Below are 27,937 nucleotides of genomic sequence, written 5' to 3'. Positions count from 1 at the left end.
TAAAACACATATAAAGCTTTATTATAAATAACCATAAACTGGGTTAAACATAGGTCACAGATTTAAAATATATACATTACTGCTCAGCACAGTAAGAATACAGCTCACTCCTCTCGGAGGGCGTACATGATATCATCCTGGCTGACATTCATCCTCACTCGTAGGTACAGGTCATTCCGGCTGGATTCAACCAAAAGAAGACGAGAGGCTCCGAGTCTTAAACAGACGGCCATGGTCTCTGACATGGAAGGAGGCGCAATTCCTTCTATCCTGCATAACACGATGTACTGATGATATACCTGCAAAAACAAACAACAACAAAAACCACTAGAGTAAGAGCACATACATCTCACAGCAACAGCACATACGCCTCTGGTTTCCAGTGTCCCCAATGAAGAAATAGAGAAAAGTAAAATTACCCCTTTAAATTTTGCATATATTATTTCAGAGGCTCGGTGCAAACCCCCTGTGTGAAGTGGAGATGGACAGATGACCCTGCTCAGCTCGGGCAAATACTGATGAATTGCTGGATCTTTTACAAAATATTAAATATAAAAATAAATATTAAATCTATATATAAATCACCTGTTGAAAAGTGGATTCTTCAAGGCCAGATCTTCTGAATTCTGCAATCACCGCTTTTAAGAATGCCTGCTCCTGCACAGAGGCGCTCCTGCAGAGAAACATGCACACTGGGTTACTGCTGTATCTTCTGCTCTGACTTCTTTAAAGAAGGGGTTGTCACATAATTAACATATCAGCTATCTGTAGGATAGGTGATAAATGTATGATCACTGGGGGTGCAGCTGCTGAGATCCCCACCAATCTAGAGAATGGGGGGCTTGAAGTCTTCTAGTGGTGGTCGCACATGCTCACTACCGCTACAGTGAACTTTGGGACCTCCTCTGCTGATTGGTTGGATCTTCAGCGATCATACATTTATGATAAACCCCCTGTAATATAGCAATAAAAAGAAATGTAAGGCTTTGAGATTTTGCCCATCGCTGGACCCGATCCTACCTAATGGCCAGGACATAGGGAGAGGAGAACATCTCATCCAGGGCCTCTATGACATGAGGCATTTTCACCAGGGACAATTCACCCTTCTTGCTCGAGAACTCGCAGATCTCTGTTGCTCTACGACAGATGTCCAGACATCGGCGAGCATCGCCAGACAGGGCAGCCACCTGAAGGATAACAATGAGAAGGTTACATGTAGTCGTCGTAAGCGTTCGTGGTCGTACTGCATCCCTGCAAACGAGACTAGCAAGTTTTGTAAGGTGCACGTTACGATACATTGTGGCCCTGTTCACATACATCACAGCATAATGTAACAGCAAGTCAATCCTTGGCCAAGCGACCTGTGACCAAAGATTCCTTATTATGTAAAAATAAAATCAGAATCTCCTTTAGGACCCCCACTGATCAGGGACTGAAGGGGGGATGCAGCGCTACTTCAGTGCCGTGGCACCTTCACGGTATTTTCCTACATAATCGGTGCACCAGAGAAAGGAAGAACAACTCTGTTCACTTGAAAGAATAAAAGAGTCACAGAGTCGGAACCCGCAATTATCCTAGTGATACAATATCACCTCTTTATAATCAAATATTACTTGAATTCTTCAATAAACGATAATGTATGTCCAATTGTATTCATTAGTGAGCAAAAAAAAAAAAAAAACATGGAAGACCTTAAAAGTCTCCAGAATGTAAATAAACTATACCCGAAAGTACTGTACGCACAAACCTTTCTTGACACTAGTTGGATGGCATCATCCTCAAATGCCTTGACGTGATTTAGCCTGGAAGTTATGATCTGCTGGAGCTGTTTGTGTGTGTAAGGCTGGAACGACATTCGGGTAAGACCCTAAAAATGAACATTTTATATTAATAAGAATACATATTTTGAGAAAACACAAAGCAACCGAAAGAGCAGAGTAATTAAAGATACAACGAAAGAGGAAAACTATTAGATCATGACGACAAAGCCTTGGCTTATGTCCTATCAGGGTATAACATGGGGGTCCCCCACTTGAATCCCACCCTGTGTATGGAGAGAGTCTCTCTCGTTCTGAATGATGTTCACCTCCCTTCTACTACCAGGATCGTCATATATCTGAATGGCCGCCATGTAATATTACATCTTCCTTGCAGCAGTTCATGCAATGTCAAAATTGGAACCCATATGTCCTCCGTGGGGACACCCAGGCTCCATCTGTACCTTTATGAAAACAGATTCATACAGACAGTCTGCGGCACTTTTTATATGGTGTGAATTTAACCGTTATTGCAAGACAATAAAATATGAATATATGACATTATGAAGAACATTATTAGAAACACAAGTAACATTTCCTACCAGCCTGCTGGCAACCCGATTCATCATTATTCTTTCTGGCAGATCCATTGTGTTAGCAATTGCAAGGACAATGAGTTTTGCACGTTTTCGTGTCGGCCAGTCAAATAAACTGTACATCACGTTTTGCTTCCTGGTCCAAAGCAAGTCCAACTGGGGAGAAATATTACAGGTCAGAAGTATGCAACCTGTTCCTTGGCATATTTAGCTTAATTTCTGTCAATGCAAGTCAGAAGATTTGAACAAAATTTAAAAAGGGAGCCTGCACTTTAATTTTTCTGTGCAAGGAGAGTATAATGCACGGATCCAATGCACGATACTTTGATGTGGTAAGATTGCTGGAGTAGAGGTGGGCGAATTTATTTGGAACAGCATTCTACTCGAATTTTACAAAAATCTGCATTCTTTGAGAATACAATTTTTTTTGCAATTCACTCTGTGCAAATTCAGCAATGTGGTGGCCATGCCAGCATCTTGGTGAACAGTAGAGGGCTGGCAAAAGGTTAACAAAACACAGACTCACATTACAACTTCGCCCCCGTTGCTGGGTCCTCTGTTGCACCCCCAGCCCGGTGTTTACTGTAGGCTGGGGCTTTCCGGCTGCGAGCGGACCCCGGAGTTTACTGCACATGCTCCGGAGCCTACTCGTGACCTTAAGCCCTTGCCTAAAGTGAACGCCAAAATGGAGATGCGGTGTGGTGGAGGACTGGACGGGGGGCAGAGAACAGAGGGAGCAGCTTGAGAGGTAAAGGTTTTTTTTTAGTACACTGAACGAATAATTTCATTGCAAATCAAAATTCCCAGGTAAAATCAGCATAATTTGGTGAATTCAAAATTTTATCAGATCCGCCTGTCCCTATTCCAATGAATTGCAATACGGCAGGTGGCGCGGGGGCACAAAAACATAGGAACATTTTTTAATTGAGCTAATGCATAGTCTTGGTAAGAAATAGTCTTGCCATCAGCATTCACTTGGGGCTGAACACCATAAAAAAAATAAATAAAACTGCATCCCCAATTCTGGCTGTGTAAGGCTGAGTTCACACGATGCGTTTTTCATGCGTTTCTGCGGCGTTTTTGCAGTTGCGTAAACGCCGTGGAAACGCATGAAAAACGCATGGTAGAAGGGCAGAAAAAATCCGCAGCATGTCAATTAATTTTGCGGAAACGCTGCTCTTTTGCCGCCATTGACTTGCATTAGACCGCATGGAATCCGCATCACTGTATATGTTGATGCGCTTTTCATGCGGTCTAATGTGCGGATGGTACCCGGGTGTGGATGAGAGGACTCTCATCCAGACCCAGGTACCATTAAAAAAAAAAAGAATAAAATAAAAAATATATATATTCTCACCTTCTGACGGCCCGCGCTGCGTCCTGCCGGCTTCCCGCGCACTTCGCGGTTGAATGAAGGACCTTCGCTGACGTCAGAGTCATGTGACGGGTCACGTGATGCTGACGTCGGAAGGTCCTACAGTCTTCACTGCCGGCAGCCGGGACCGATGACGCAGGACACCGGGGGCCATCAGAGGGTAAAGTATATATTTATTTTTTGACATCACACACTATATAAATCCATGCCGGCTGCATGGATTTATATAGTGTGAAGTTGACAAGCACTTTCCAAGTGATGCTAAAATCGCTTGGGAAGCGCTTGTCAACCCGCATGCGGAAATGAAAGTGAAGACCGCTTCATTTCCGCATGTCCCTGGCAGGAAACCGCATGTACAATCCGCATGTACAATCCGCATGCGTTTTTTCCTGCCAGAGAGATGCAGAAACGCTCAGGAAAAAATCCTGAGCATTTCTGCATCGTGTGCACATACCCTAAGACCAACCTTTAACTTGTGCAAAACTTTTTTTTTTTCCCACAGAATTGATTCCAAAATCCACATCCTCACCTCATCTACCAGCAATACTGTGGTCTCTCTATTTGAGGCTGCTGTGCTGAATCTTTTCTCCAGCAGTGCAGCCGCGTGGTCTGCGGTGGCCTTCTGTCCTGTTAAAAGCTGAGATGACACAAAAAAAGGGAACGTCACAGCGTATCGAGTATCTATGTACATATTATATGTTGTGCATAAAAACGGTTTTAGCTTTAGCCGCCTTTTACACAATACTGTTACTGAGATTTATATAAAACGGGGCTGTGAAGTGCTCCAGGTTTTCCCACCTTTAATACTTGCACATAGGCCTGATGAGGGTCTGTGAGCTTCATGCCATTGATTTCTATGAATTGGAAAGATGGCAAATCATCGTCCTCAGCAGCGGTCTGCAGACTGCGGATCACTTCATGTACAGTTGCAGTTTTCCCTGTGCCCGGCACGCCAGATATGTACATGCAGCTAGAAAAGTATACAAAATGCACTGTAAAAATCACAGCAAGATAAACTAACGCTCAGTAACCTATGAAAAAAGCATTAAACATGAGGACGATAGACTTAAAAGGGTCTGTCGTAATTGGGTTATATTAAAAAGTGCATGTGAAAACAAGCAACTTTGCAATTTACCCCTTATAAAAATAAAAATCCTTTGTTCTCTAGAATGAAGGTTTTTTTTAATTTATAATTTACTGCTCATTGCCTCAGACTGCAGCGGTGGCTGAGAACCATCAGTTGTGGCCGGTCTCACAGGCATAGAGCGTGCACTTGCAGGCTATTTGCTATACCTCTTGCAGGCACAGTTCTGAACCGGTCCATATCGCTGGATCCGGACAGCTTCAGACCCTGCTGCAGAGGAAAAGCTGCCTCTGTTTGCAGCACAGAGAAGAACACAGTTCAGACCAACAACGGGAAAAGCACTTTTCTGCTAGGGACCCAACAAAATGCATTCGATATATGCCAATATTAACTTACCCTCCGGTCCCATCCAGCAATTTACTTTCTACAAAGTTGTATACGTCTTGGTATTCCTGCTCCCTGCAGGGCAGAGACTCCGGCACAGCAGAGACATGAAGCCTGCACACAGAGGAGACGAATTACATCTTTGCACAGCCGAATAAAGGGAATAAAATACTGCAGGGTGCGGACTCGTATATATTTTATATAGCACGTTCATGTTCCACAGAGAACAAAATTTTTTAATGAGAAAAAAATAAGTATTTAAGAGGTTAGGAAAGCAAGGGGACGCTTTGAATGCCCCGTAGCCCAGTCATTGATGGTTGATTGATTGCTATGGCAGTCAAGACCCTACTGAAAACTTCATAGAGATGTGTAAATATGCAATACTACAGATTCAATTACTCCAAGAATACTTAGGAAAAACAAAGTTAATTTTTATATATATATATATATATATATATATATATATATATATATATATATATATATATATATATAATAAATTAACCACTCCTCGTAAAAGTTTATATCACCCCTTTGTTTTTAAAAGTAAATGGCAAAATCTTAAAATGTAGTCCAAATTAAAAAAGAATGAAAGATCGGAAGGTTGCATGGAACCCAAAATGATACAAATAAAAACTACAGCTCACCCCTGCAAAAAAAAGTAATCATAGAAGTATGAAACCAAAGAAAAATAAAAGTTATAGCGCTTAGAGTATGATAACCAAAGCCTAAATTGTTTATATTTTTTCTTTTCCAATTATATTTTAAGCCGTAAAAACAAAAAAAACAAGAATGGGGGAAAAAATGGTGGAATTGCTTAACCCATTAGGAGTCCCCCCCCCCATTTTTCAGTACATTATATGGTAAAATAAATGGTTTCATTAAAAATGACAACTCGTCCCAAAACTACAGCTGGTGTCAGTCAAAAATAATCTCTTGTGCGGTTACGTTGATGGAAAAAAAAAAAGTTATAGGTCTCATGAAAGGAAAGAAGGGCAAAATAAAGGCAATAAATAAAATATATTATATATATATGGCCACGTCTCCAGGTAGTGAAATCCGATTTTTTTTTTTTTTTTTTTTTTTTTTTAAAAACCCTATGGTGCAATCCAGGATCAGTATATTTGGTCGCTATGTGTGAATCACAAAATAAAGTTGGACATAAGATGTTGAATACCCAAGACATGGCTCAGCGTGTTCCAGGGTCTCACCTGATGCGAGCCTCCTCCAGCACATTGGACGGCTTCTGTACCGGCTGGTTCCGTTCTGGGATTTTGGGTGTCGCAGTATGAGCGGCTTTGGCGCCAGGCTGAGAACATTAAACAATGACTCCATTACTATACCTGCACACATCCATCAATATGTGGGGGGTGTAGAAGAAAGGAATAGCGGAAAATCTGTCTCCGCTAGTCAACACCGCTCACCGTTTTGTTTGGTGTCCTAGCTGAGGATTTTCTAGAGGAGGTCGGAGTCCTTGGCATCCACCTTTTCCTTGCTACTCTCTTTGGAGACTTTTTATCTTCTATTTCCGCATCTTCATCATCATCATTCTCCTCCTCGTCATCTTCACTGCTACTCGACACTGTAGACTTCTTCTCTGGTACAAAGTCTGTATCTTCATCCAGGTCTTCAATATCCTCTATATCGTCTTCAGACAGGATCCTGGGGCAAGGAGAACAAAATCATGAAAGCTTTGCAACTTCTCTCTTATGAAAAAATCCTCTTTGTTCTCAAGAACAAAAGAAACTCATTGTTGTATTCTCTACTACTAGCTACTTAGATTACCTATCTGGTGCACGGTCTCCTGGGCAAGGAGAAGAGCGCTAACAAACTCTTTGCTATAGTACTTGTAAGTGGGCCTCTGAAGCTTCAGTACTACTGCGCTTCTCCGATGCTGCAGAGACAAACCTGCCTCATGTAGCGGCATCGTAAAGCCCAAAGGTCAATCATTTAGGGGCACACCGACCTCTGCAAGCAAGAAGCTGCGATGTGTTCCTAAAGATGGGGGGGGGGTCATGAAAATAACCCTTTAAGAAGAATGTTCTCAATCAAGGAACCCTCCTCCAATCATCTTAGATGACACTTCTGAAAATATTCAGAATTACTTACCTAATCTGTCTGCGGATTAGACTAGTGGTTTTCTGTGCGGACTTCCTGAGTGAACGCGGTGTTTGAGGCCCTCCACCATTGTGCTCTTCTAGTGGCCTGCTGCAAAAGAAAAAGTTACGAACATAAACAAGATTTAAGCACAATATCACTTATGTTCCAAAGAATCATTGATACACTGTGTATCCCATGCACATTTGGGTACAGCCTCTCCACTAGGTTGTAAAAATTACATGTACTCCAAAAACCAAAGCACTGGGTATCTTCCTTCCACAAAAATAATTTTTATTTACAGAGGAAAAATAGCAACGCAGGGCCTTTGCCAAGCCAAGAAAAAAAAAGTGCTTTTTTTCTTGGCTTGATTTAGACGAAACCCCCCCTCACTTCCCAAAAAAGACCCAGATAAATTGCAGACAAACCGCATGCAAGTTGTAGTCACTTGCAACGTCCATTAACATATAGAGCAATTGAGTCCCATGCAACTTGAGACTAGCCATAGGAAATCCAATACATCTGGGAACAGCTGTGATTGTGTTGCAGCAGGTTGCAAAGTTGCGTCACCATAGGAAGCCACGAGATGTAGCAAAGCGACGTAGCAAAGCGATGCCACAGTCATCGGAGGCGACGCCGCCGCAGTCATCGGAGGCGACGTAGCAAGGCGAAGCCGCAGTCATCGGAGGCGGCGTAGCAAGGCGAAGCCGTAGTCATCGGAGGCGACACTGCGATATCGTGTAACATATCCTCAGCTAGGACACCAAATAAACCGGAGAGCAGTATTGTCTCCATATAGCCCCAGCTATAAGCCTCTAAGTTCTGGTGGTAGAACGAGCCTTGCGAAAGAAGATCCGGGCGGTCGGGAAGACGCCAGGGAACGTCTGCAATGAGTCGTACGATGTCGGCGTACCATGTATGCCTGGGCCAGTCCGGAGCGACTAGGATGGTTGGAACTCCCTCCTGTTTGATCTTTCTCGGAAAAATATATAGGAGCTGGAACTGGGTCCAATCCTGAACCAGGGCATCCGCCGCCAGCGCTCGCAGATCGCGTGACCTGGCTATGAAGTTGGAGACTTTGGCATTGAGGTGAGACGCCATTAGGTCCACGTCTGGAGTGCCCCAACGATGGCAGATCTGTTGAAAGACTTCGGGATGGAGAGCCCATTCTCCCGAGTCTATTCCTTGCCGGCTGAGGAAGTCTGCTTCCCAGTTGTCTACACCCGGAAATGTGGACAGCGGAGATAATCGAGTCCGCTTTCTCTGCCCAGTGGAGAATGTGTGTCACTTCTCGCATCGCTCGGGCACTGCGGGTCTCCCCTTGGTGATTGACATATGCTACGGCCGTGCCATTGTCCGACTGGACTCTGATGTGGGAGGCTGCCAGTAAGTGCTGGAATGCTCTCAGCGCCAGTAGAATGGCACGAATTTCCAGGATGTTGATGGGCAATGTTGCTTCCGCTGGAGACCACTTACCCTGTGCCCTGTGGTGTAGATGTACTGCACCCCAACCAGTCAGGCTTCCATTGACCTGGGAGAAAGGATTTTCCTTTTGTTAAGAGAGGACCGGTTGAGCCACCAGTGAAGGGACTTCCAGGCTGACAACTTCAGTTGGAATTTCCTGTCGAGGGAAGAAGGGTTCCTGTCCCATGACCTGAGAATGTCTAGTTGGAGAGGTCTGAGGTGAAGCTGAGCAAATGGAACCGCTTCTATTGCCACCACCATCCTGCCAAGGACTCTCATTGCAAATCGGAGAGATCGGGAGGATCTGTTGAGAAGGGTGCAGACTCCTGAGCGCAGAGGTCGTGCCTTGTCTCTGGGAAGAAGTATCAGATCCTTGGAGGTATTGAATAGCATTCCCAGAAATGTCAAGGCCTGGGTTGGGGTTGGTGACGACTTTTGGAAGTTGACTAACCAACCTAGGAGACTCAGGGTGTCGATCATGATTTAGACACTGATCTCGCAGTCCTTGAAGGTGGGAGCCTTGACGAGGAGATCGTCTAGGTATGGAATGATCACTATGCCTCTGGAGTGTAGGACGTGCATGGTGGTTGCCATGACTTTGGTAAACACTCTGGGAGCTGTGGCAAGTCCGAATGGGAGAGCCACGAACTGGTAGTGGTCCTGGTCGATTGCGAACCTGAGAAATCTCTGATGAGCAGGTGCAATTGGTATGTGCAAGTATGCATCTTGTATATCTATGGAGGCGAGGTATTCTCCTTTTTCCATGGATGCTATGATGGAACGAAGAGATTCCATTCTAAAGTGACGTACTCTTACATAGTTGTTGAGATGTTTGAGATCTAGTATGGGCCTTGCTCCGCCTCCTTTCTTGGGGACTACAAATAGATTGGAGTAGAACCCCTGAAAGCGCTCGGCTGTTGGGACAGGTATTATGACTCGTGCTTGAAGGAGTGAGGAGACCGCCAGGTGAAAAGCTCACGCCTTTTCTGGCGGCTTTGGGGGAACAGATATAAGGAATCTGTTTGGTGGGATGGAGGTGAACTCTATTTTGTATCCTGAAGATACTAGCTCCCTGACCCACCTGTCTTTTGTAATAGGTAGCCAGACTTGGTGAAAGAGTGAAAGTCGGCCGCCTACGGGTGGAGTGGGTGAGTCAAGATGAGGAGAAATTCTTTGATTTTCCTCTGCGAGACTTTGATTGGCCTGTCTTTGACTGCCAGGGCTTGTCCGACTTTTGGGTCGATCTGGAGTCTTCCTTGCGTGAGAAGCGGCTGCTAGTTTGTGCTGGCCGAGAGAAGGACCAGCCGGAAGAGTTCCGAAAGGACCGGAATCTCGTTTGGCTACGTTTATTAAAGTTGCGTTTGGGCTTCAGTTGGGAGAGAGAGGTACTTTTGCCCCCGGTGGCATTGGATATCATTGTGTCCTACTTTTCGCCAAACAGTTGACCTCTGAAATATGGAAGCTGTGTGAGAGACTTCTTTGAGGTTGCATCTGCTTTCCATTCAGGTAACCAGAGAATACGTCGAATAGTGACGGCATGTGATAATGCTACCGCTGCGCATCTTGCGGAATCAAGAGCCGCATGAATTAAGTAATCCGCCACAACTGCTATTTGAACTGCTAGTTGAGACAGTTCAGGGGCAGAGGCTTGAAGACTAGTTTGTAAATTTCTAGCCCAAGCTATTATGGCTTTAGATGCCCAAACAGAAGCGAACTCGGGAGCTAGGGAGGCTCCTATGATTTCGTAATTTGAGCGTGCCAAACTTTCTACCTGCCGGTCTTCTGCATCTCTGAGGGTTGAGCTATCTGGCAGTGAAAGAAGTGTCTGCGCTGCCAGCCTGGATACTGGTGGGTCCACTGCTGGAGGATCTGTCCACTCTTTGAAGATTTCCTGGGAAAAAGGGTATCTGGTTTCCACAAGCTTGCGAGTGGCAAGTTTTTTGTTAGGCTGTAAAAATTGCTTTGTAAGAATAGATTTGAATTCTGAGTGATCTAAGAAGAACTTAGCCGGTTTTGGTGGTCCTTCAAATGAAACTTTATCTTGAGGTACATCTGGGGTCGGATCAGAAATGTTCAGTACCCGATGTATGGACGAGATTATGTCCTCAACTAGTGCTGCATTGCTAGTTGGTGATGGGGTTAGAGATTCGTCAGTCTCCTTGTCCGAGTCGGAGTCACAAATGCCTTCTGACTCCCTTGCGTCACTGTTGCGTCTGCTAGGCGAATCAGGCTGGGGTATTTCTCTGGCCGGTGAATGGTTAGGAGAAATATAGTTCCTGTTCCTGTTAGGGGACTGTCTAGATGATTTGGGACTATGGTTTCTGTCTCTGGACAGGGATGACCGTGTGCTGTGTGAAGACGCAGATGAGCGGGACCTGTGGGTACGCTTGCATCCTGACCCTGACCTGGAGGTGCCTGGGTCAGAGTATGGATGGGAGGGACTTTTCCTTTGTTGTGTAGAATTCATAGAAGAAATATGACTTTGCATAGCCTGAAGCAGTTTGTCAGTCATGTTATCCATGGACTTCGTAGATTGTGACATTTGAGTGACCCATTCCGGCATGGCAACAGACTCTGATATGGTAGGGGCTGCTTGGGACTCTGGCACAGTAGTCTGCATACAATCCCTGCAATGCGGATATGTGCTGCCGCTGGGAAGAGCAATGCCACAGGCTGTACAGAAAGCGTAGACACTGTCCTGCCTGGTTTTCTTAGACTTTGAGCCCGGCATAGTGCACCTGGAGTGGCTATGCAGGGGGGGGGGGGGGGGGGGGGGCTATCTGTGCAGAGGCGGATATAGAGTATATATAGCTTCACAGCTGAGGGTAAACTCAGGCTGTGAACTTACCCCACCTTTAGTGTGCCCCTGTGATAGCGCCGATATAAACCTGGTCCTGTGCCTCCCCGGAGACCTGGCTGGCCTGTGTCCTGTTTGCAGCGATAATGGCCGCCGTCAGAGTGAAGAAGGGGGGCGTAGCGTTACAAGGACGCCAGTTTCTATGGGGATGCGCGCCCTGCAGCACAGCTCCGCCCTTTTTATGACGTCGGGTAGCGTCAGAAGTGTCTTCTGGGGGCGGAGAATGGGCTTCGGCTAGGCATAAATTTAAAATAGTGCCCGCAAAGGGCTCCAGGACGGCGCGGTGGACGGTCGGATGAGCACCAGACCCCCCCCCACCCGGTTGTGAAGCCAGATGGCGGTGGGGAACTGATGAAAAGGGGGGCCCTGAAGAGGGTCCCCTGTGGGCGCTGTAGGATGAAGCTGCCGTGGGTGCAGAGCCTGTGAGGGCCTGCACCTCCTATGCCATGGCTGTCTGCACCTTCCCTGGCTTGTACAGGAGCCCTCAGTGGAAACTGTGGCTCCTGTATGTGCTGCTGGTCGTCGGCTGCTGTGTGCTGCTGGAAGAGGTCGCAGCTGCTGCCATCCGATCCCTACCTGATGGTGTCTCAACCTAATACCCCCCAGGGGGGGATTAGGGAGGGTGCCGCTGTCACCTTCAGGGGGCTTTATCCTCTCCTCAACTTTGGACCAAGACGTAAAGAATTGGGGAAGGAGGGGGGTTCTCAACTTCGGACCTGACCCAGGGGCTGGAGAAGGAGCAGCATGATGGCAGTGCCATCTCGACTTCAACCGTGCACCGCAGACGGGGGCAAAGGAAGGAGCCATGCCGGGGGTCTCTTAAGAGAGACCCTCTTTTCTTCATCTGTAATCCCGTGCTGGAGCGAGGGACGAGTGAAGGTCTAAAAGGTGTGCCTCCTGCTAACACTAAGCAAAAACTGGAGTAGGGTAATGCCGCCCAGGGGTGTATACTGCAGGGGAGGAGCCATGCTTTATCTTTTTTTCAGATAAGCATATAGTGTCGCCTCCTAGTGGACAGCAGCATAACCCAAGGTCCTGTGTCCCCCAATGAGGCGACAGAGTAACCACATTTGCAGTGGAAGTTGGGACTTACCGATTTCTGCTTGACTTTCGCTCATCGGACGATGCTGGTTTCAGAGGGGTCAGTCTTAAACTGTGTCTAGATTCTTGCTTGGTTTCACTTAAGCCCCTCAAAGACAAATCTTCATCGGTCAGCATCTTTTTGGGTGGGGAGACCTGGAGTCCAGAGAAAACGACTCTACGTTTGGGAGCAGCTGGTTCTAGAGCCTTAAATTCATCCAGGGAATCTCGCTCCACCGGTAACCTGCACCTTGAGTTCGGTGGGCCTTAGGAGAGGAAAGAAAGGTTGTAAGGTAAATAAATAAAAAAGCAGCCTCACCGTGTCCTATTTATATGACTCAGTCCGTCTTACAACGTTCTGGGTCTCCAACCAATAGCAGTGACTTACGGCTTCACATAAGAAAATCATTTTGGTGAGTCCCAAAAATAATTAAAATCCTCAATTTATTACAAAATAATTTAAAAGATCATACAGGTTGGGAATACATCTCAACACATTTCTGGCAATAAGCACTTATTCACTGAGATACAGATTCCTTATGATACATGGTATAAAAACAAATGGTAACCAAGAATTGATCAATAAACACATATGTTGACAATCAATCACATTTGAGAATAATTAGCATAATCACAAGGAAAACCAGAAGGAGAGAGAAGAAAAAATAAAACAAAAAAAACCTGCATTCAAATCTCTAAGATGTAACATAGGTATAGAGTATCATTCCTGTGGTTCATGCCGTTGGGGTATTTTGTATCAAGTTTAATGATCCAAAATAATTCTCTTAAGAGTTTTTTCCTCTAATAGGAATATCCACTTTTTCTAGCCCATAGAATGAAAAATTGTTTAATTCCCCTTTATGTCTCTCTACAAAATGCTTGCATGCTCCTGAATAGGATGCGTTTTTAATTTTTGATGTTGGTAACATGCTCTGCCATCCTTTTCTGTAATTTCCGTATTTGTGCAGCCAATGTATTTTATTTTACATTCTTTGCAAAATATGCAACACACAACATAAAAGATTTATCAATTGCAATACAAATTAATATCATTGGCAACATAAATTTTTTGAGTTTGCAATGTATACTGGCAGATCGTACATTTGGAACATGCACATTTACAAAAACCTTTACAACTGAGCCAGGTTTTCTTTATCACTTTTGTGTGGCATGTATAGACTTGGGGAAAGAGTAGCACCTATTGATCTCGCTTTTCTCGGCACACACTCTAATCCATTTTTCAGAATTTTATTTAAGTCCCGATCTTGGAATAATACAGGGACATATGTTTATAATATTTTTTATTTCCTGAAATTGGCAACTATATGGGGTACTGAAGATGGTTTTTTGTCCATATTATTTGATTTTATTGTTATTGGTTTCTGGTTTTTATTAGTACCATCATCTCTGTTGTTTAAATGAGTGTTTCTTACAAGAACTTTTTTTAATGCTGAATCAATTTGTTTTTTTGATACCCCCTTTCCATTAATCTAGATGTTGCTACCTTTGCTTGTTCATTGAACAGTGTGATATCAGAGCTATTTCTATAAATTCTATTTAATTCTCCATAGGGGATTGAATTCACAGTATGGGCAGGTGGCAGCTGTCTGCTCTAAGTGTAGTGTTCCCACTAATAGGTTTTCTATAGTTGCGATATCTAACCTTTTGTTGCTTTACATCCCCCATGAGATACAAATCCAAAAAGTTGATTTTGTCCTGCGGTTCAGTATAAGTAAATTTTAAATTTACATCATTAGCATTGATATAGGATATAAAATATGGGATTTTTTCCACTTCTCCTACCCATATTAGTAAAACATCGTCCAAATATCTAACATAGTTCAATGTCATTTTAAAAGGATTTTTGTCTGTGAAAATAGTGCTTTCTTCCCACCAGGATACAAAAAGTACGGCTAAAGATGGAGAGAAACATGAGCCCATTGGGCAAACTTTGATTTGGACCTGTATGATCTTTTAAATTATTTTGTAATAAATTGAGGATTTTAATTATTTTTGGGACTCACCAAAATTATTTTCTTAAAAAAAGGTTGTAATCTGTGAAACCTAATCACATGCATTTTAAAGCGAACTGTACACTGATAGAAGTTTGAAAAAAGATAAAAAGTTGTGCGTCTTTGGCAAATAATTGTCGTGGCTGTGGAAGCTAAAGGCAATGTAACCAAAAGCTTGTGTCCTTCAAGTTCAACCAGGGGATGGGAAACAAAGGAAAGGAAGTGGTACAGATACATTTTAGAACTATATTGACCAGAGGAAGACAAAAACTAAAAACACCCAAAAGGAATGAGTCAATCTGACCCCCCGAAAAACCTACTGTTCAGCTGCAGCTTCTTCCTGGCACCGGGGGTGTCCGTCCCATTGGGGATCCTCTGTGCCCCTCTCTCTTTGGACAGTGAGTTTTTTGAGGACGAGTGTCGAGACTCTATTTCGGCTTCCTTTCTTTGTACCCTGGTTGCACTGCGGGTGATCTGTCTGTTTTCACCTGCGTCTCCATTCTGTGAGTAGAACTGGGGCTTCGGTAACGGTTTTTCGGACACAGGTCCGTTATGCACAATCTTCTCATCTTTCCTTTCCGAGAGGCTGGAAGATAATGGTATGAAGCTCTTTCCATCCCATGATAACTTCACATACAGGACATTTCCAGACTTCTTTGCTTGAGGAAAAGGATTTTCAGGTTTTAGCTGAATTACCTAAAGAAAATAGTTTTACATTACTATAAAGCGGCTTGGATCTAAGGGGTAAGGTTTCTCCTTGCGGAGAGTGACATGTCAGAGTAAGGAGACTTATAGGCCATGCATGCGCCTCTGAGAAATTAAATATGCAAATTATCTCTTCAGAGAGGAATAGGACTAAAACTCTAGGATTAACTATTGGAAATAGCAATCCTACCTGTCATTGAGTGTTTTCCTCACTTATCCAACACGTGATCGATGGGGTGCCCCCCACAATCATAAGAGTAGAGATCGGCAACAATGTGGGGTCGTAACACCATCGGCGACGTTGACTTCCAATGAGGAAGTGAGATCCCCCGAAATACACCACTAAGGTCCCTATATTATCGTGGCATGCAAACGTTTGGGCACCCCTGGTCAAAATTACTGTTATTGTGAACAGTTAAGCAAGTTGAAGATGAAATGATCTCTAAGAGGTCTAAAATTAAAGAAGACACATTTCCTTAGTATTGTAGGCGAAAAACTAATTATATTGTCATTTTTTACATTTAAAAAATTACAAAGGAAAATGGGCCGATGCAAAAGTTTGTGCACCCTTGGAGATTTGTGTGCTCCGATAACTTTGACCAAGGTTTCAGACCTCAATTAGCCTACTAGGGTTATGGCTTGTTCACTATCATCGTTAGGAAAGGCCAGGTGACGCAAATTTCCCAGCTTTATAAAAACCCGGCCTCCTCTAACCTTGTGCCAAAAAACAGCAGCTTCTAAGCAGCTGCCTAGCACTCTGAAAATGAAAATGGTGGAGACCCACAAAGGAGGAGAAGGATATAAGAAGATAGCAAAGCGCTTTTAAGTTGCCCTTTCCTCAGTTCGAAATGTAATTAAGAAATGGAAGTTAACAGAAATAGTGGAGGTCAAGATAAGGTCTGGAAGACAGAGCAAAATTTCAGTGAAAGCTTATGCCACTGTAGGATGACAAATGATTGTGCATTGTCCAATTATTCAGTTGACCATTGGGCCAAAACAAATTACAGATGACGTCAGCCAATACTGAATTATTTAAACTGATGAAACAGACAGTGATAATCATCGGCAGAAAAAAAAACCTCAACATATCCCACTAGCACAATCATTCATTTCACCGAATCTGCCGATGACCATTCATTGCAGTTGGTTATTCCATTTGCGTTTTATCCAACTCCTCAAGTAATGTGAGGAGGAATGAAGGGATTGGGACATTGTACATTTATCACCTATCCTGTAGAAATATCAGTTTTGGGACAAACCCTTTAAATGTTTAGTCCCAATATCAACACCTATCCCAAGGACAGGAAATTACTTGTGGGTCTGACCACTAATGCCGACAACAGGGCTCTGATATATCCCATCGTGCATGTATCCGCTGCATTTATTCTCTATAGGACTTCTGGGGGGCGCGCTATATTCTATCTTCAGCAGTCCAATACAGAAAAAAATGGAGTGGAGACGCTCGCCCGGCCATCGTTGTATTCCAAAGGGGCATTTCAGGACTCCTTTCTTGGAAATCAGAGTACAGCCACAGACTGTAACTCACCATTCTTGACATTTAGTATCACCTCTATATAACTGACAGTTTGCTAATGTCGCACTTATAGTAACAGCTTTTAGTTGGCTGCTTAGAAAACTTTCTGGAAAGAGTGTGGGTGGTCAGCCAGTGATACAACGGGCTGTCAGCATGGCTATAAGATATAATGGTTAGATTACCTGAACAGTCCCAATAATTGTCTCGGCATCAATGTCATTTTCACAGATGTTGAAATTATTGAAGAAGATCTCCTGGGGGTGTGGATCTCTCCCAAGCAACTTCCGTTTCTTGTAGGGAACTTCTTCGTAGCGTAGAAACCACTGAACGACGGCATGCTTGCTCGCATCTTTTTCTGCACCTGAAAAAAAAAAAATCTGACGTCAGAAGGATTGAGAAGATGAAAATATATATTTTATTTATTTATCTCGCTTATATAGCACCATTAATTCCATAGCGCTTTACACACATTATCATCACTGTCCCCATTGGGGCTCACAATCTAAATAACATTAGTCATCACTGACGCCTATACAGGACATTTGTCACCTATATATCTATATACGTCACCTCCTCCGTCTAGACACTTTGCTCTTCTTACCGTCGTCATATAGTTCTTTCAGTCTTGCTACAAAAGGTCTATCTTCAACTTCGCCTTCAATCAAAACAAAGTCTCCGGGATTTATTGTGACTTCTTCGGTGTCACCTGACTTCATCACAAGCCCCCTGAAACAGAGACATATCCACATTAGGGTGCATTGGTACAACTGTATTTTACGGGCCAAGAAAACACATGCTGATAGTTTAGGACACAAGACCAGTTGGGTCTTAAGACAACCGTTTTTTTTTTTTTTTTCAGTACTTGTGCAATGGCCTCATTCAGGAGCATCTTTATTTCTTTTTTACATGGAATGAGTAACTGTGTGTGGGCGGATGCAGGGTGCTGTGGTCTATTTTTTTTCCCTTATCAGACGAACATTATACCTCATTCAGACAAGCATATTTTTTTTTATCTGAATGATGTCCTTGTGCCAAACAGACCAATGTAAGTCAATGAGCTAGTCCAGATGCACATTTTTATCTGCAGACTTTTGTACCATGAACTATTTTGATCAGTTTTTCAGATCAGAATAGCCATTTAAGAAAGGAAAGAAGGCACAGAGGGAAAAAAGGCAAGGAAGAAAAAGACAAAAAGAAAGAAAAGGGAAAAGGAAAAAAAAAAGCAGATGCCCTATGGACACCATCAGTTTTTCAGAGTTCCCCTGCAATCATTAACATAAGGGAACCTGTCACGTCCTAGTTGCCATCTACACTGCCCCCATTGCATTGTTAGTGATGCAATTTGCATCACTAACTAGCTGTTTTCTTTAAAATTGGCACAAATATAATGAATATAATGAACAGAATTCAAATGCGTGGGCGGCGCCAGCACTGACTGAATGTGAGGATCACATCCCTATGACTGAATACGAGCAGGTATGATATAAGTATAGAATATGTTATATACTCATTATATTAGCGCCAATTTTTATGAAAAAAAGCATGTTAGTGATGCACATTGCAGCACTAACAACGCAATGGGGGCAGTTTACATAGTAAATAAGACATGACAGGTTCCCTTTAACATAGAAAACATATTTGGCCAAGTGAAATATTTTTGTTAATATGTATATATGGATGATGTGTGAATGGACATATGGATGGTATACATAACCTGCTTTCTACGGAGGAAAAACAAACGATTTTACAGGCGTTCGCCTGATCCCAGCCTTACTCATATCACCATACCCTAAGGAGTCTTAATCAGACTGGATACTGATTTATCACTTCGATAGAAACTACACTCTTGGTAGATGAGGAAAAGCTCTAGAGGATAAATTGATGAGAGGGGCAGACGAGCAATGACCCAGCTCTAAACCCATCAATATTAGAGAACACTCACGTATACTGAAGATGGAAAACTTTTCTGTCTTTCATGAACGGTCTCCCAACCCAGCAGTACAGACGCCGCCTATTCACACGGGTATAATACTTTGTCATGATGTCTGCGTGCAGAATAGAAAAAAAAATTATAATGTAAATTATACAAAAAGGAGGAAAAGGCAAATATTGCTGGATATAAATTTAAAGGGGTGATTTGCAAGGAAGAAACAATCACCTATCTGAAGGATATTTGATAACTTGTTAATATGTGGAGGGGTCCGACCACTGGGAGCCCCACAGATCGCCACTTTTATCCCTGTTGGAATGGAGCAGCAGTGAGTCTGCTCAAACGCTGCTCCGTTTACTACTTATGGAGCTGCCGGAGAAATGGGGAACGAATTGAGCGAGGGTCGCACTTCCACCTCATTCTAAGTGCCCATTTGCAGTTAAGTGGGGTCCCAACGATCGAACCCCCTCTGATGAACTAAAGTTATCATTCTCCACTGTCGATCGATAGCAATAAGTTAAAACCTGACAATCCCCTTCAAGCTCCATGAACAAAATAACCGTCATGGAGGAAACTCAGGTGCCGGCTGATGACATTTCACCCCTTTAAATGCCGCCTGGCAATCACTGCCCAGTGTCTTATCTACACAATTGGGGGGCACGGATGTATTGCTGTGACAGCCAGAGGACTTCAGAAGCTTCCCCCCCTCGTTGCCGATATCTTGGCACATATAGGCTGAGCTTCATGGGAAACTGCAATTTCTGTATATTGCGGAATAAAGAAAAGGCCAAAAAAGAAAAAAAAAAAAAAAGTTTTAAAAACCATGAGAATGTCAATCACCCTGCTTTTCCCCCAGATAAAAAAAAAATTATTTATTATCACCGCACTTGTAAATAGTCTGATGTATGAAAACAGAAAATTATTTAACCCTTCTGGTGAACAATGTAAAGAAAAAAAAAGGGGAAAAAAAGAAGTAAAAGAAAGAAAAAAAAAAGTAAAAGTAAAAGTATAAAAGATGTAAAAATAAAACAAAAAAAAAATGGCACTTTTTTGGTAAATTCATCTGCTTGACCCCATTGAAAGTAAATATGACAGATGGAACAATTATTGAACTGGGTGACGGTCTATGGTCTGAAGCTGTGGATAAGGCTTATCAGCAGGCAAGGCCTGCTGGGACTTGTGGTTCCCTCCCTGCACTCACCGCTCCCTGTGCTCTGCTCCTCCGCGCACTCTCTCCAGTCTCAAAACAAACTCAGCTAAAACTTTCCCGCCACTGACGTCATCCACTGGGAGGAGCAACCATGTAACCCGGAAGTGACTTCAGCGCAGACTGATGACGTTACCCACCGGAAGCGGAAATACGGAAAGCGCCGCGCAACATGGCGAACCGGACTGTGAAAGACGCTCATAGCGTCCACGGCACCAACCCGCAATATCTGGTGGAGAAAATCATCCGAACCCGCATTTATGAGTCCAAGTACTGGAAGGAGGAGTGTTTCGGCCTCACTGGTGAGTGGGAGGGAGGCGCTCATTCATTCATCTGTCTGGAGACTGTGGTGACAGACGGTTTCAACATGTAAAGGGATTGTCCACTTATGGAGACTTTTTTTCAGTTATATGTATGTATTTGGGACTAAAATAACTTTTGCACTTCGGTTGAATTAAATAGTTTGTCCTGTTTGGCTTCTCCGGGCTCTTATCCTCCAGCACATTCAGCTTAGATGTGATCAGTGGTCATAAATCAGCAGAGAGGAGCTCGGAAAAGACAGATAAGAGAGCTGGGAACCTTATCACACCGTCATGGCAGCCGACGGACGCTTTGTTTATTATTGGCCTTTGCTATAAGATTATGTTCACATGCAGCAGATTTTTCTGTGTTTTTTTTTTTTTTCTTGAGGAGTTGCTTTAACATCCTCCTCAAACTTGTCACTTTTCTGTTCCTATGAGTGTTCTTATTCTTTTCCTTTTTTTTTTTTTTTAAAGATCTGGTGGAGAGAAAGTGCATGTCCCCCTTTTTATTTTTTTTAGGCCGATCCTGGTAACATCCTCTCCAAACTATACACTGTCCAATAAAAAAACAACAAAAAAATGCTTGAGTCATAAAAAAAGACTCCCCAGAAAAGGAGCATTTCCTGAATCGATATCTGTTTGAAAAACTTGATAACTTAGATGCCCGTGTGAACGTAGCCTTAGTCTGACGGAGATTTCATGTGTATTCATGAGATCTTCCGCTGCAAATGTCTGTAGCTTGAAGCCATGTGGGGGTTCTGTCTAAGATGGTGGTATGGTGTCTGGCATTGCAGCCTTGCAGCGCTGGGGTCCTGGGCTCAAATCCCACCAAGGACTTTTCAAATTCCATCAAGGAGTTTATATGTTCTCCCCGTGTTCCCTTGGGTTTCCTCTGGGTCCTCCGGTTTCCTCCCACACTCCAAAGACATACTGATGAGGAATGTAGATTGTGAGCCCCAATGGAGACAGTGCAGATAATGTCTGTAAAGCGCTGTGGAATTAATGGTGCTATATGAGTGAGTAAAATAAATAGATTGTTGATCAGTCGAGAAACGATTTGATATGACCCATTGTCTCTGCTCAATCTTTACTGTTGTAATTTGACAACTGACAAAAGGTTTTAAGTATATTAAAATTTTTAACAAATATACATTTTAAATAAAACACAATTGTGATTTAATTTTTTTTTTTTCTCAGCCGAGCTGGTGGTGGATAAGGCCATGGAGCTGAAATATATTGGAGGCGTTTATGGAGGCAATATTAAGCCCACGCCGTTCTTGTGTTTGGCATTGAAAATGTTGCAGATCCAACCAGAAAAAGACATCATTGTGGAGTTCATAAAGAATGAAGACTTCAAGTGAGTAACAAAGCAAAGAGTTCACTTTAATATTTACTTAAAGGAAACCTCGTTTTCCAGAACTTGGGACCTCTTCCAAATTCGGGCGGTGCCATAGGTATGCGAGCTATAACCTTTTAGAGTGTAAATCGGGAATCGCACTGGTCTAAATGAAGTTGGAAAGTGCAGCCTAGTGGTAGGAAGCCGCTCTATATATTGTATGTATGTCACCTGACCTGCAAAGACTAATTATTAGGTCTAATTCATACACTGCAGATTTCATCAGTGTTTTGCATTAGTACTTTAAAGCTAATTTTTTTGGCTACATACTGCTGACCGGAAATTAAGTCTGTGAGTAAGGCCTTAAAGAGGTATTCTGCTGTAGATATTAAATATGCTATAAATGTCTAATAGAAACTGGTACAATCTCTAGACTCCGTAGAAGAAGGTCCCCTGTTTTGCTGTGGTTGAGAGGGTCCCGTGGGCGGCCCATTCACTAAATGTTTCTCAGTATCTGCATTCCCCTGCTCTGGCGTGACAACTCAAGCCCTCTACTGCATGGGCTCTTCAGGTGTCATTCATGAGGGCTGGGGAGAAGGTGAGGTTTGTTCATCTGTGATTGCAGCCTGAGGTGGGGATTGAATTGCAAAGAAGGTTACAGCCTATGTGAGAAAAAAAACTTCTAAAGAAAATGAAGGTACAGCAGGAAGACATAGGATAAGCTGTTAATAGTGGAGAAGACATGGAGCTTGAGGATGTTTTCCTACATGCAAAAAGTTGCCAAACTGAGTCCTGCTTCTCTTTATCCACACAGTGATTGATCGTTCCCTTTGTATATAGACTCATGCAAGGAAAGCATATGTGTGTGGGGGCGGCCTCTGGGGAGAGGGCGGCCTTTGGGGCTCCTGGACTGGGGAGGGGGTGGCCTCTGATAAGAAAACTGCCAGATTGATTTTAACACTGGAGCTCTGCACTGTCCTTCCTTGCAGGTATGTGCGAGCATTGGGCGCTCTCTACATGCGACTGACTGGTACAGCCAGTGACTGCTACAAATATCTGGAGCCGCTGTATAACGATTATCGCAAAATCAAGACTCAGAACCGGAACGGGGGTAATTGTCTTGCAGTGATTTTAGTTTATAACTGATGCAGTGACAGCAATTTTACTGTTGATAATCGTCCTTATGTGCAGTATAAAATCTGGGTTTATGGTGCTGTACACTGGTGTCCATTCTCGTTTCCCTTACGGGGTGAATGTGCACAATGTCTGCGGCCATTTTATTTCTCTGTTGTGATGCAATGTATTTTGGGTTCGCAGCACAAAATCGCTTGAGATATTTTGCCTACAATAGTAATTAGAGGGGAGAAGATATTCAGTTTTGACTTTATATCTTCATCAATGCTTCAATGCTTTTTTTTTTTTTCTATACAAGTCCGAATCCTTTGCACAGTTATAGCTCTAGCAGTTACCGTTCTATCACCACTAGACAATAAGCAGAGGAATCTCCGCGGATCCACCGCAGGTCTTTGCAGCTACACAAGCAATGTATATTCCATTTGTAAGTCACCAGAGCCAGAGACACATTGGATGCCTTGCTCATCTGGTCACCTGCAGCCGTTCAGAGACTGCAGAGGTCTTGGTGACTACCAAACGCAGCAGACGTTGCTTCCATAGCTTGCGCAGATCTGTGCTGAATCTGCAGAAATGGGAGCATGCCTCCATTTACTGTTTTAAAACCATTCATACCAAGAAAAGAAAACCTTTCAGTGTGGGACATCCCCCTTTTAAGCTTACAGCTACCTGTGTATGGACATCTACATAGAGGAAACATGAAATCAGTCATCCAAAATCTTTTGTCTTTTGCAGCTTTTACTGTTTTTTTTTTTTTTTTGTTTGTTTCACGGTTACTTCCATCTTTGGTTGCATGAAGCGCGATACTCTGTTTTAGTAGCGTGAGCTGGACAATTCTCAGAGGGATAATGATTGATTTGTATGATTTCACCTCCTAGAATTTGAGCTGATGCATGTAGATGAATTCATAGACGAGCTCCTCCACAGCGAACGCATCTGTGACGTGATCTTACCGCGCTTACAGGTATTTATCCATTACTGCTGCTACTTAACCAGCAAATAAAAATGAAGCATTTTGGACAGTGTATGTCTATACTGCAGGGGCAGGTTCTGGTTTTCGTTCTCTTGTTGTACTTATTAATGTGGGATGATTGGAAATGATCTCTGCTTGGACTGTGGCCATGATGAGTTTTCTAATGCAGTTTTAAAAAAAGAAAAAAAAATGCAACCTTGTGAATATTCAGTCATAATGGCTGACCATGGATGAGCATGGCACTGGACTTGTATCACATGGGCAGCACTTTATGTGCCCTAACATCATGCTTCTAGGAGAGACGACCCCGGGGTCCTGTATACGTCCCGTCAGCTGACAGCAGAGGGGTCCCCCAGCCGCCGCTCTGGGCCACCAGGATTGCCGCTGATCCGGTCGAATGGGGGAATCCTTCGTGACAAGACAATTTTCTTTTTCTTTAGTTATCCTCTTTTTTTTTCAAGAACCATAACTTTTTCTTTTTTATCACAGCCATATGAAGGCTTATGTTTTTTGTTTTGTTTTTTTGTAGGATAAGTTGTAATTTTGAGTGATCATTTACTTTACCACATAATGTACTGACATAGAAAAGCAGTGCAACTTTGGTATTTCAAAATAAATATATAATATATATATAATAATTTTTTTTTTTATTACAGAATTTAACCAGTGAAAAGTGAAATAAATTTATAGATCGGACGTTAACCCCTTGCCAACATACTAACACATCATATGTTAAGTTCCCAGAAACTGAGCTTGCATCATTACCGGCATATAATGGTGCCACGCAGCCTGGATCTGCTTCTAATGGCAGCGGGTGTATCGGAGCTATTCTGCAGCTGGAAACCAATTCAATTCTGCTGTCAATCGCTTGCCGGTGGCATGCAATACCACATGCCCATCACTTCTTCCCCCTTCGCATTGTGATTTGCAGGGCGCTGATGGATTGCCATGATGGTTGGGGTTCTGCTGAAATGTCCCCGTCCCTGCCATTGAAATCTAGCCTGTGGTTGGCGTTCATAGGAGACTGTGAATTTTACTATATACTGCAATACTGTGGTATTCCAATGTATAGTATCAGCGATTAGAGGATCACAGGTTTAAGTCCAATAAAAAATAATTTTGTTTTTAGTTAACTGTAACAAGCTGTTCAATGGATTTTCTTAAGAGATTGTAAATTATTACCTCCCCATAGGATGGGGGATAACGTACTGATTGCTGGGGGTCTGACCACAGGGACCCTCACCGATCCCAAGAACGAGGCACTGTGTAGCCCTGTCTAAATCCACTCTATGGGACTGCCGACGATAGCAGAGTACAGCCGTTCTGCTTTACATTTTGCAGAAATTAATGATTAGTTGCCTCCATTTTTTTAACACTATAATTTACCTTCTCATTAGAAACGCTATGTGCTCGAGGAAACGGAGCAGCTGGATCCTCGCGTCAGCGCTTTAGAGGAAGATATGGATGACGTCGAGTCTAGTGAGGAAGAGGATGACGACGAAAAGGTTTGTGAGATGATACGCTGGTGATGGGGACATGCAAGATTACAACTATCAACTTATTGTCAGGGAATACTTCTATCAGGATGGGATGAATGATATGAATGAAGGGAAAATATGTTTGCACTGTAGATATGGTTGCTGGGTTGTGATGGAGATAAGTTTTGCAGTGAGAAGTGTGTAGTTTTTTTTTTGTCTTAAATCCCTCTTTTGGCTTTAGGGCAGAGATCCTACTCCAGATCATCACAGACGAAGCTACAGAGACCTAGACAGACCAAGGAGATCTCCTTCACCCCGATACAGGCGGAGCCGCAGCCGTTCTCCAAGAAGGTAACACAAAAACAGATCATTACTGGGTAATAGTGGTATATGGAGTCACAAGATGGACTCTACAAAGATGGGAAGCTGTTATAGGCCTTCTTGAATTATGTGTCTGTATAATATAATAATTTTTTTTTTTAAAAGAATATTTATATATTTTTATTTTTTCAGGAGAAGCCGTTCCCCTAAGAGAAGAAGGTAAGTTTGGAACTGCATTAATATCTTTGCATTGCAAGATTGTAGAGTTAGCTAATGGCCCAGGACTCCAAAGTACATAGTCCTAAAAATAAGAATGTATTTTACTTTAGAACATGAATTATCCTCCCCCCAAAAAAAAAAAAAGTTATTTACCCACTCGAATAAGCAGTGATAGTATTAGAATGACATTTGCACTACTCTACACCCACAGTCCTTCTCTACCCCACAGAGAGCGACACCGAAGCAAGAGTCCAAGGAGACACCGCAGCCGATCGCGAGAGAGACGACATCGATCAAAATCTAAATCTCCAGGTTTTTGTTTTTTTCCTTGACCAATTTTTAATCTTTATGGAAGGGATCACTGAGTGGGGAATCACACGTGATGGAGTTAATCAATTTAGATTTGTTGTAGATTTTAACATCTGAATCGTAAAGGATGAAATCTGAGGAAAGAATTGATGTTGATTATTTAAATATCTGCTGGTCCATTTCCACATAGAAATTATCCGCTGTATGTGGATGGGACTTTTGAAATCTGATTTACTTTCCTGATACTGGAATCCTTTTCCAGATTTCTTCTAACTCTGAAATCCACAAAGTGTGAACAAGTCCTGTTTTTTTTTTTTTCTAGATCCATAGAGCTGTCAATTCATTAATAAGACTAAGGCTGCATTCGCATTTCTGGTTTTCTCTGCCAGTGTTTGGACTGTGATTCCCAGATCGGCCCTGGGTCTAATGACCCAAACTCAACAGTCTTATAGGTATTGGGTTCAGAAGACCCATGGCTGGTCTGTGCTCGGACTCTGAAACATTGATTTATTCATCTGGCCTAAGGTGTAGTAAATGAATGTTCTGTCCTGGAAATGAACTTTTTTTTGGTTTGCAATATGGGATCGGGCCTTCCAAATATTGTTTCTGCTCTTGAAAAAATTACTTTAGGAATTGTTGTTAATTTTTTTTAATCTTATTAATTAGGGCATCATCGAAGTCATAGACACAGAAGCCACTCAAAATCTCCAGAGAGGTAAATGGGACTAGTTTTAGTCTATCCTAAAATCAGCTTATTCTGATTGGATGCTGCATCTTTCTGAGTAAAGTATTTTAGGCTATCGCTCAGCTGTGAGATGAAACATCAAAATCGGCATGGTGCTCTGTTGGTCGGGGGTCTTTGCTCCGCAGTGGCTCTAGAGCCACCTGTGCCATAGCGATTTGAACAAACTTATTGTTACATTATTGTTTAGCTTCGGGACTGTCATAATGATTGGAAAACTTTTCTAATTACTATGGAAAACTTGCAGTTGGTTTAAAAATTTTCCAAATTGTCTGCCCAAAATAAAAATAAAAAAATCTAAATATTAAAAAAAAATATATATATATATATATATAGATAGAGATATATCTCTATCTCACATATATATTACATATCCTATATACACGCACTGTGGCCAATTTAGGGCTTTTTACTAGGGAGATGCACATCTTTGTTAAATTGTAAGTTTAATGTGGTTTTACTTTTTGATGGTTTGACCATCGCAGCTGGAAAATCTTGTGATTAGGGACCACTCAGTAACACGCGAGTTGATCTTCACTGTTTTCTTGTGTTTTTCTGTAGGTCAAAGAAGAGTCACAAAAAAAGTAGACGTGGGAATGAGTGACCAGAGGACATTGGAAGTGCATTGTTCTATTATCCAGGACTTTTTGTATATACTAGAAAGCATATCAGTATGTCAAATGTCATTCATTCAGGCAATTGTTTTCTTAAGGGATTTTTAATAAAAAATTGTTTTCACTGTTGCATAAGTCGTACAGTGGTCACCAATGTAAGAGGTGAGAAGAGATAACTACCATCATGGCTGCGTCTCCAAAGCCAGAGCCCCTCTGCTCTCCCTTCAAAGTCCATATGTCCTAAAAGGCCATATAGACAAGGGGTGCCTCTTTAAAAATGTTTTGTGTCTACAGCTCTTGTGCAGATCTATGGTTACAGACTTCAAAGCAACCCTTTGTTTAGTCTGGATCTGCAGACATGTTACTTTTCCATCTGCCCCCTCTTCTGTAGTCTTATAAAAGTAGAAAAGTGATTCAAGACTGTAGGATC

General features: G+C 42.7%; 2 protein-coding genes across 3 annotated transcripts; one reads left to right on the top strand and one right to left on the bottom strand.

Moving 5' to 3' along the window:
- ORC1 (origin recognition complex subunit 1) lies at positions 1–20,210 on the bottom strand. Of its 2 annotated transcripts, none has more exons than XM_073643468.1 (17): positions 20,077–20,210; positions 18,888–18,990; positions 17,547–17,671; positions 17,128–17,306; positions 15,027–15,402; positions 12,708–12,960; positions 7,306–7,404; positions 6,621–6,858; positions 6,408–6,505; positions 5,209–5,310; positions 4,527–4,698; positions 4,258–4,365; positions 2,360–2,509; positions 1,748–1,867; positions 1,021–1,187; positions 586–673; positions 1–299 (listed from the first exon to the last, which is right to left on the bottom strand). In XM_073643468.1, exons 2-17 carry the CDS (start codon positions 18,983–18,985, stop codon positions 105–107), a joined length of 2,568 nt encoding a protein of 855 aa, XP_073499569.1. In that variant the 5' UTR covers positions 18,986–18,990; positions 20,077–20,210; the 3' UTR covers positions 1–104. The 2 variants fall into 2 exon arrangements, with proteins under 2 accessions (XP_073499569.1, XP_073499570.1); XM_073643469.1 differs by having other exon boundaries at positions 7,306–7,401.
- On the top strand, positions 20,195–27,584 carry PRPF38A (pre-mRNA processing factor 38A). Its single transcript, XM_073643471.1, has 10 exons — positions 20,195–20,384; positions 21,582–21,741; positions 22,710–22,831; positions 23,730–23,815; positions 25,222–25,329; positions 25,544–25,653; positions 25,816–25,842; positions 26,072–26,154; positions 26,818–26,866; positions 27,455–27,584. Exons 1-10 carry the CDS (start codon positions 20,255–20,257, stop codon positions 27,495–27,497), a joined length of 918 nt encoding a protein of 305 aa, XP_073499572.1. The 5' UTR covers positions 20,195–20,254; the 3' UTR covers positions 27,498–27,584.
- The last annotated feature ends 353 nt before the right edge of the window (positions 27,585–27,937 follow it).

Source organism: Phyllobates terribilis, unplaced genomic scaffold (genome assembly GCF_046119375.1).
Source record: "Phyllobates terribilis strain yellow unplaced genomic scaffold, ASM4611937v1 Scaffold_8__6_contigs__length_399053987, whole genome shotgun sequence".
NCBI lineage: Eukaryota > Metazoa > Chordata > Amphibia > Anura > Dendrobatidae > Phyllobates > Phyllobates terribilis.
Note: the sequence above shows the minus strand (reverse complement) of the source record. Positions and strands in the feature narration are given on the sequence as shown.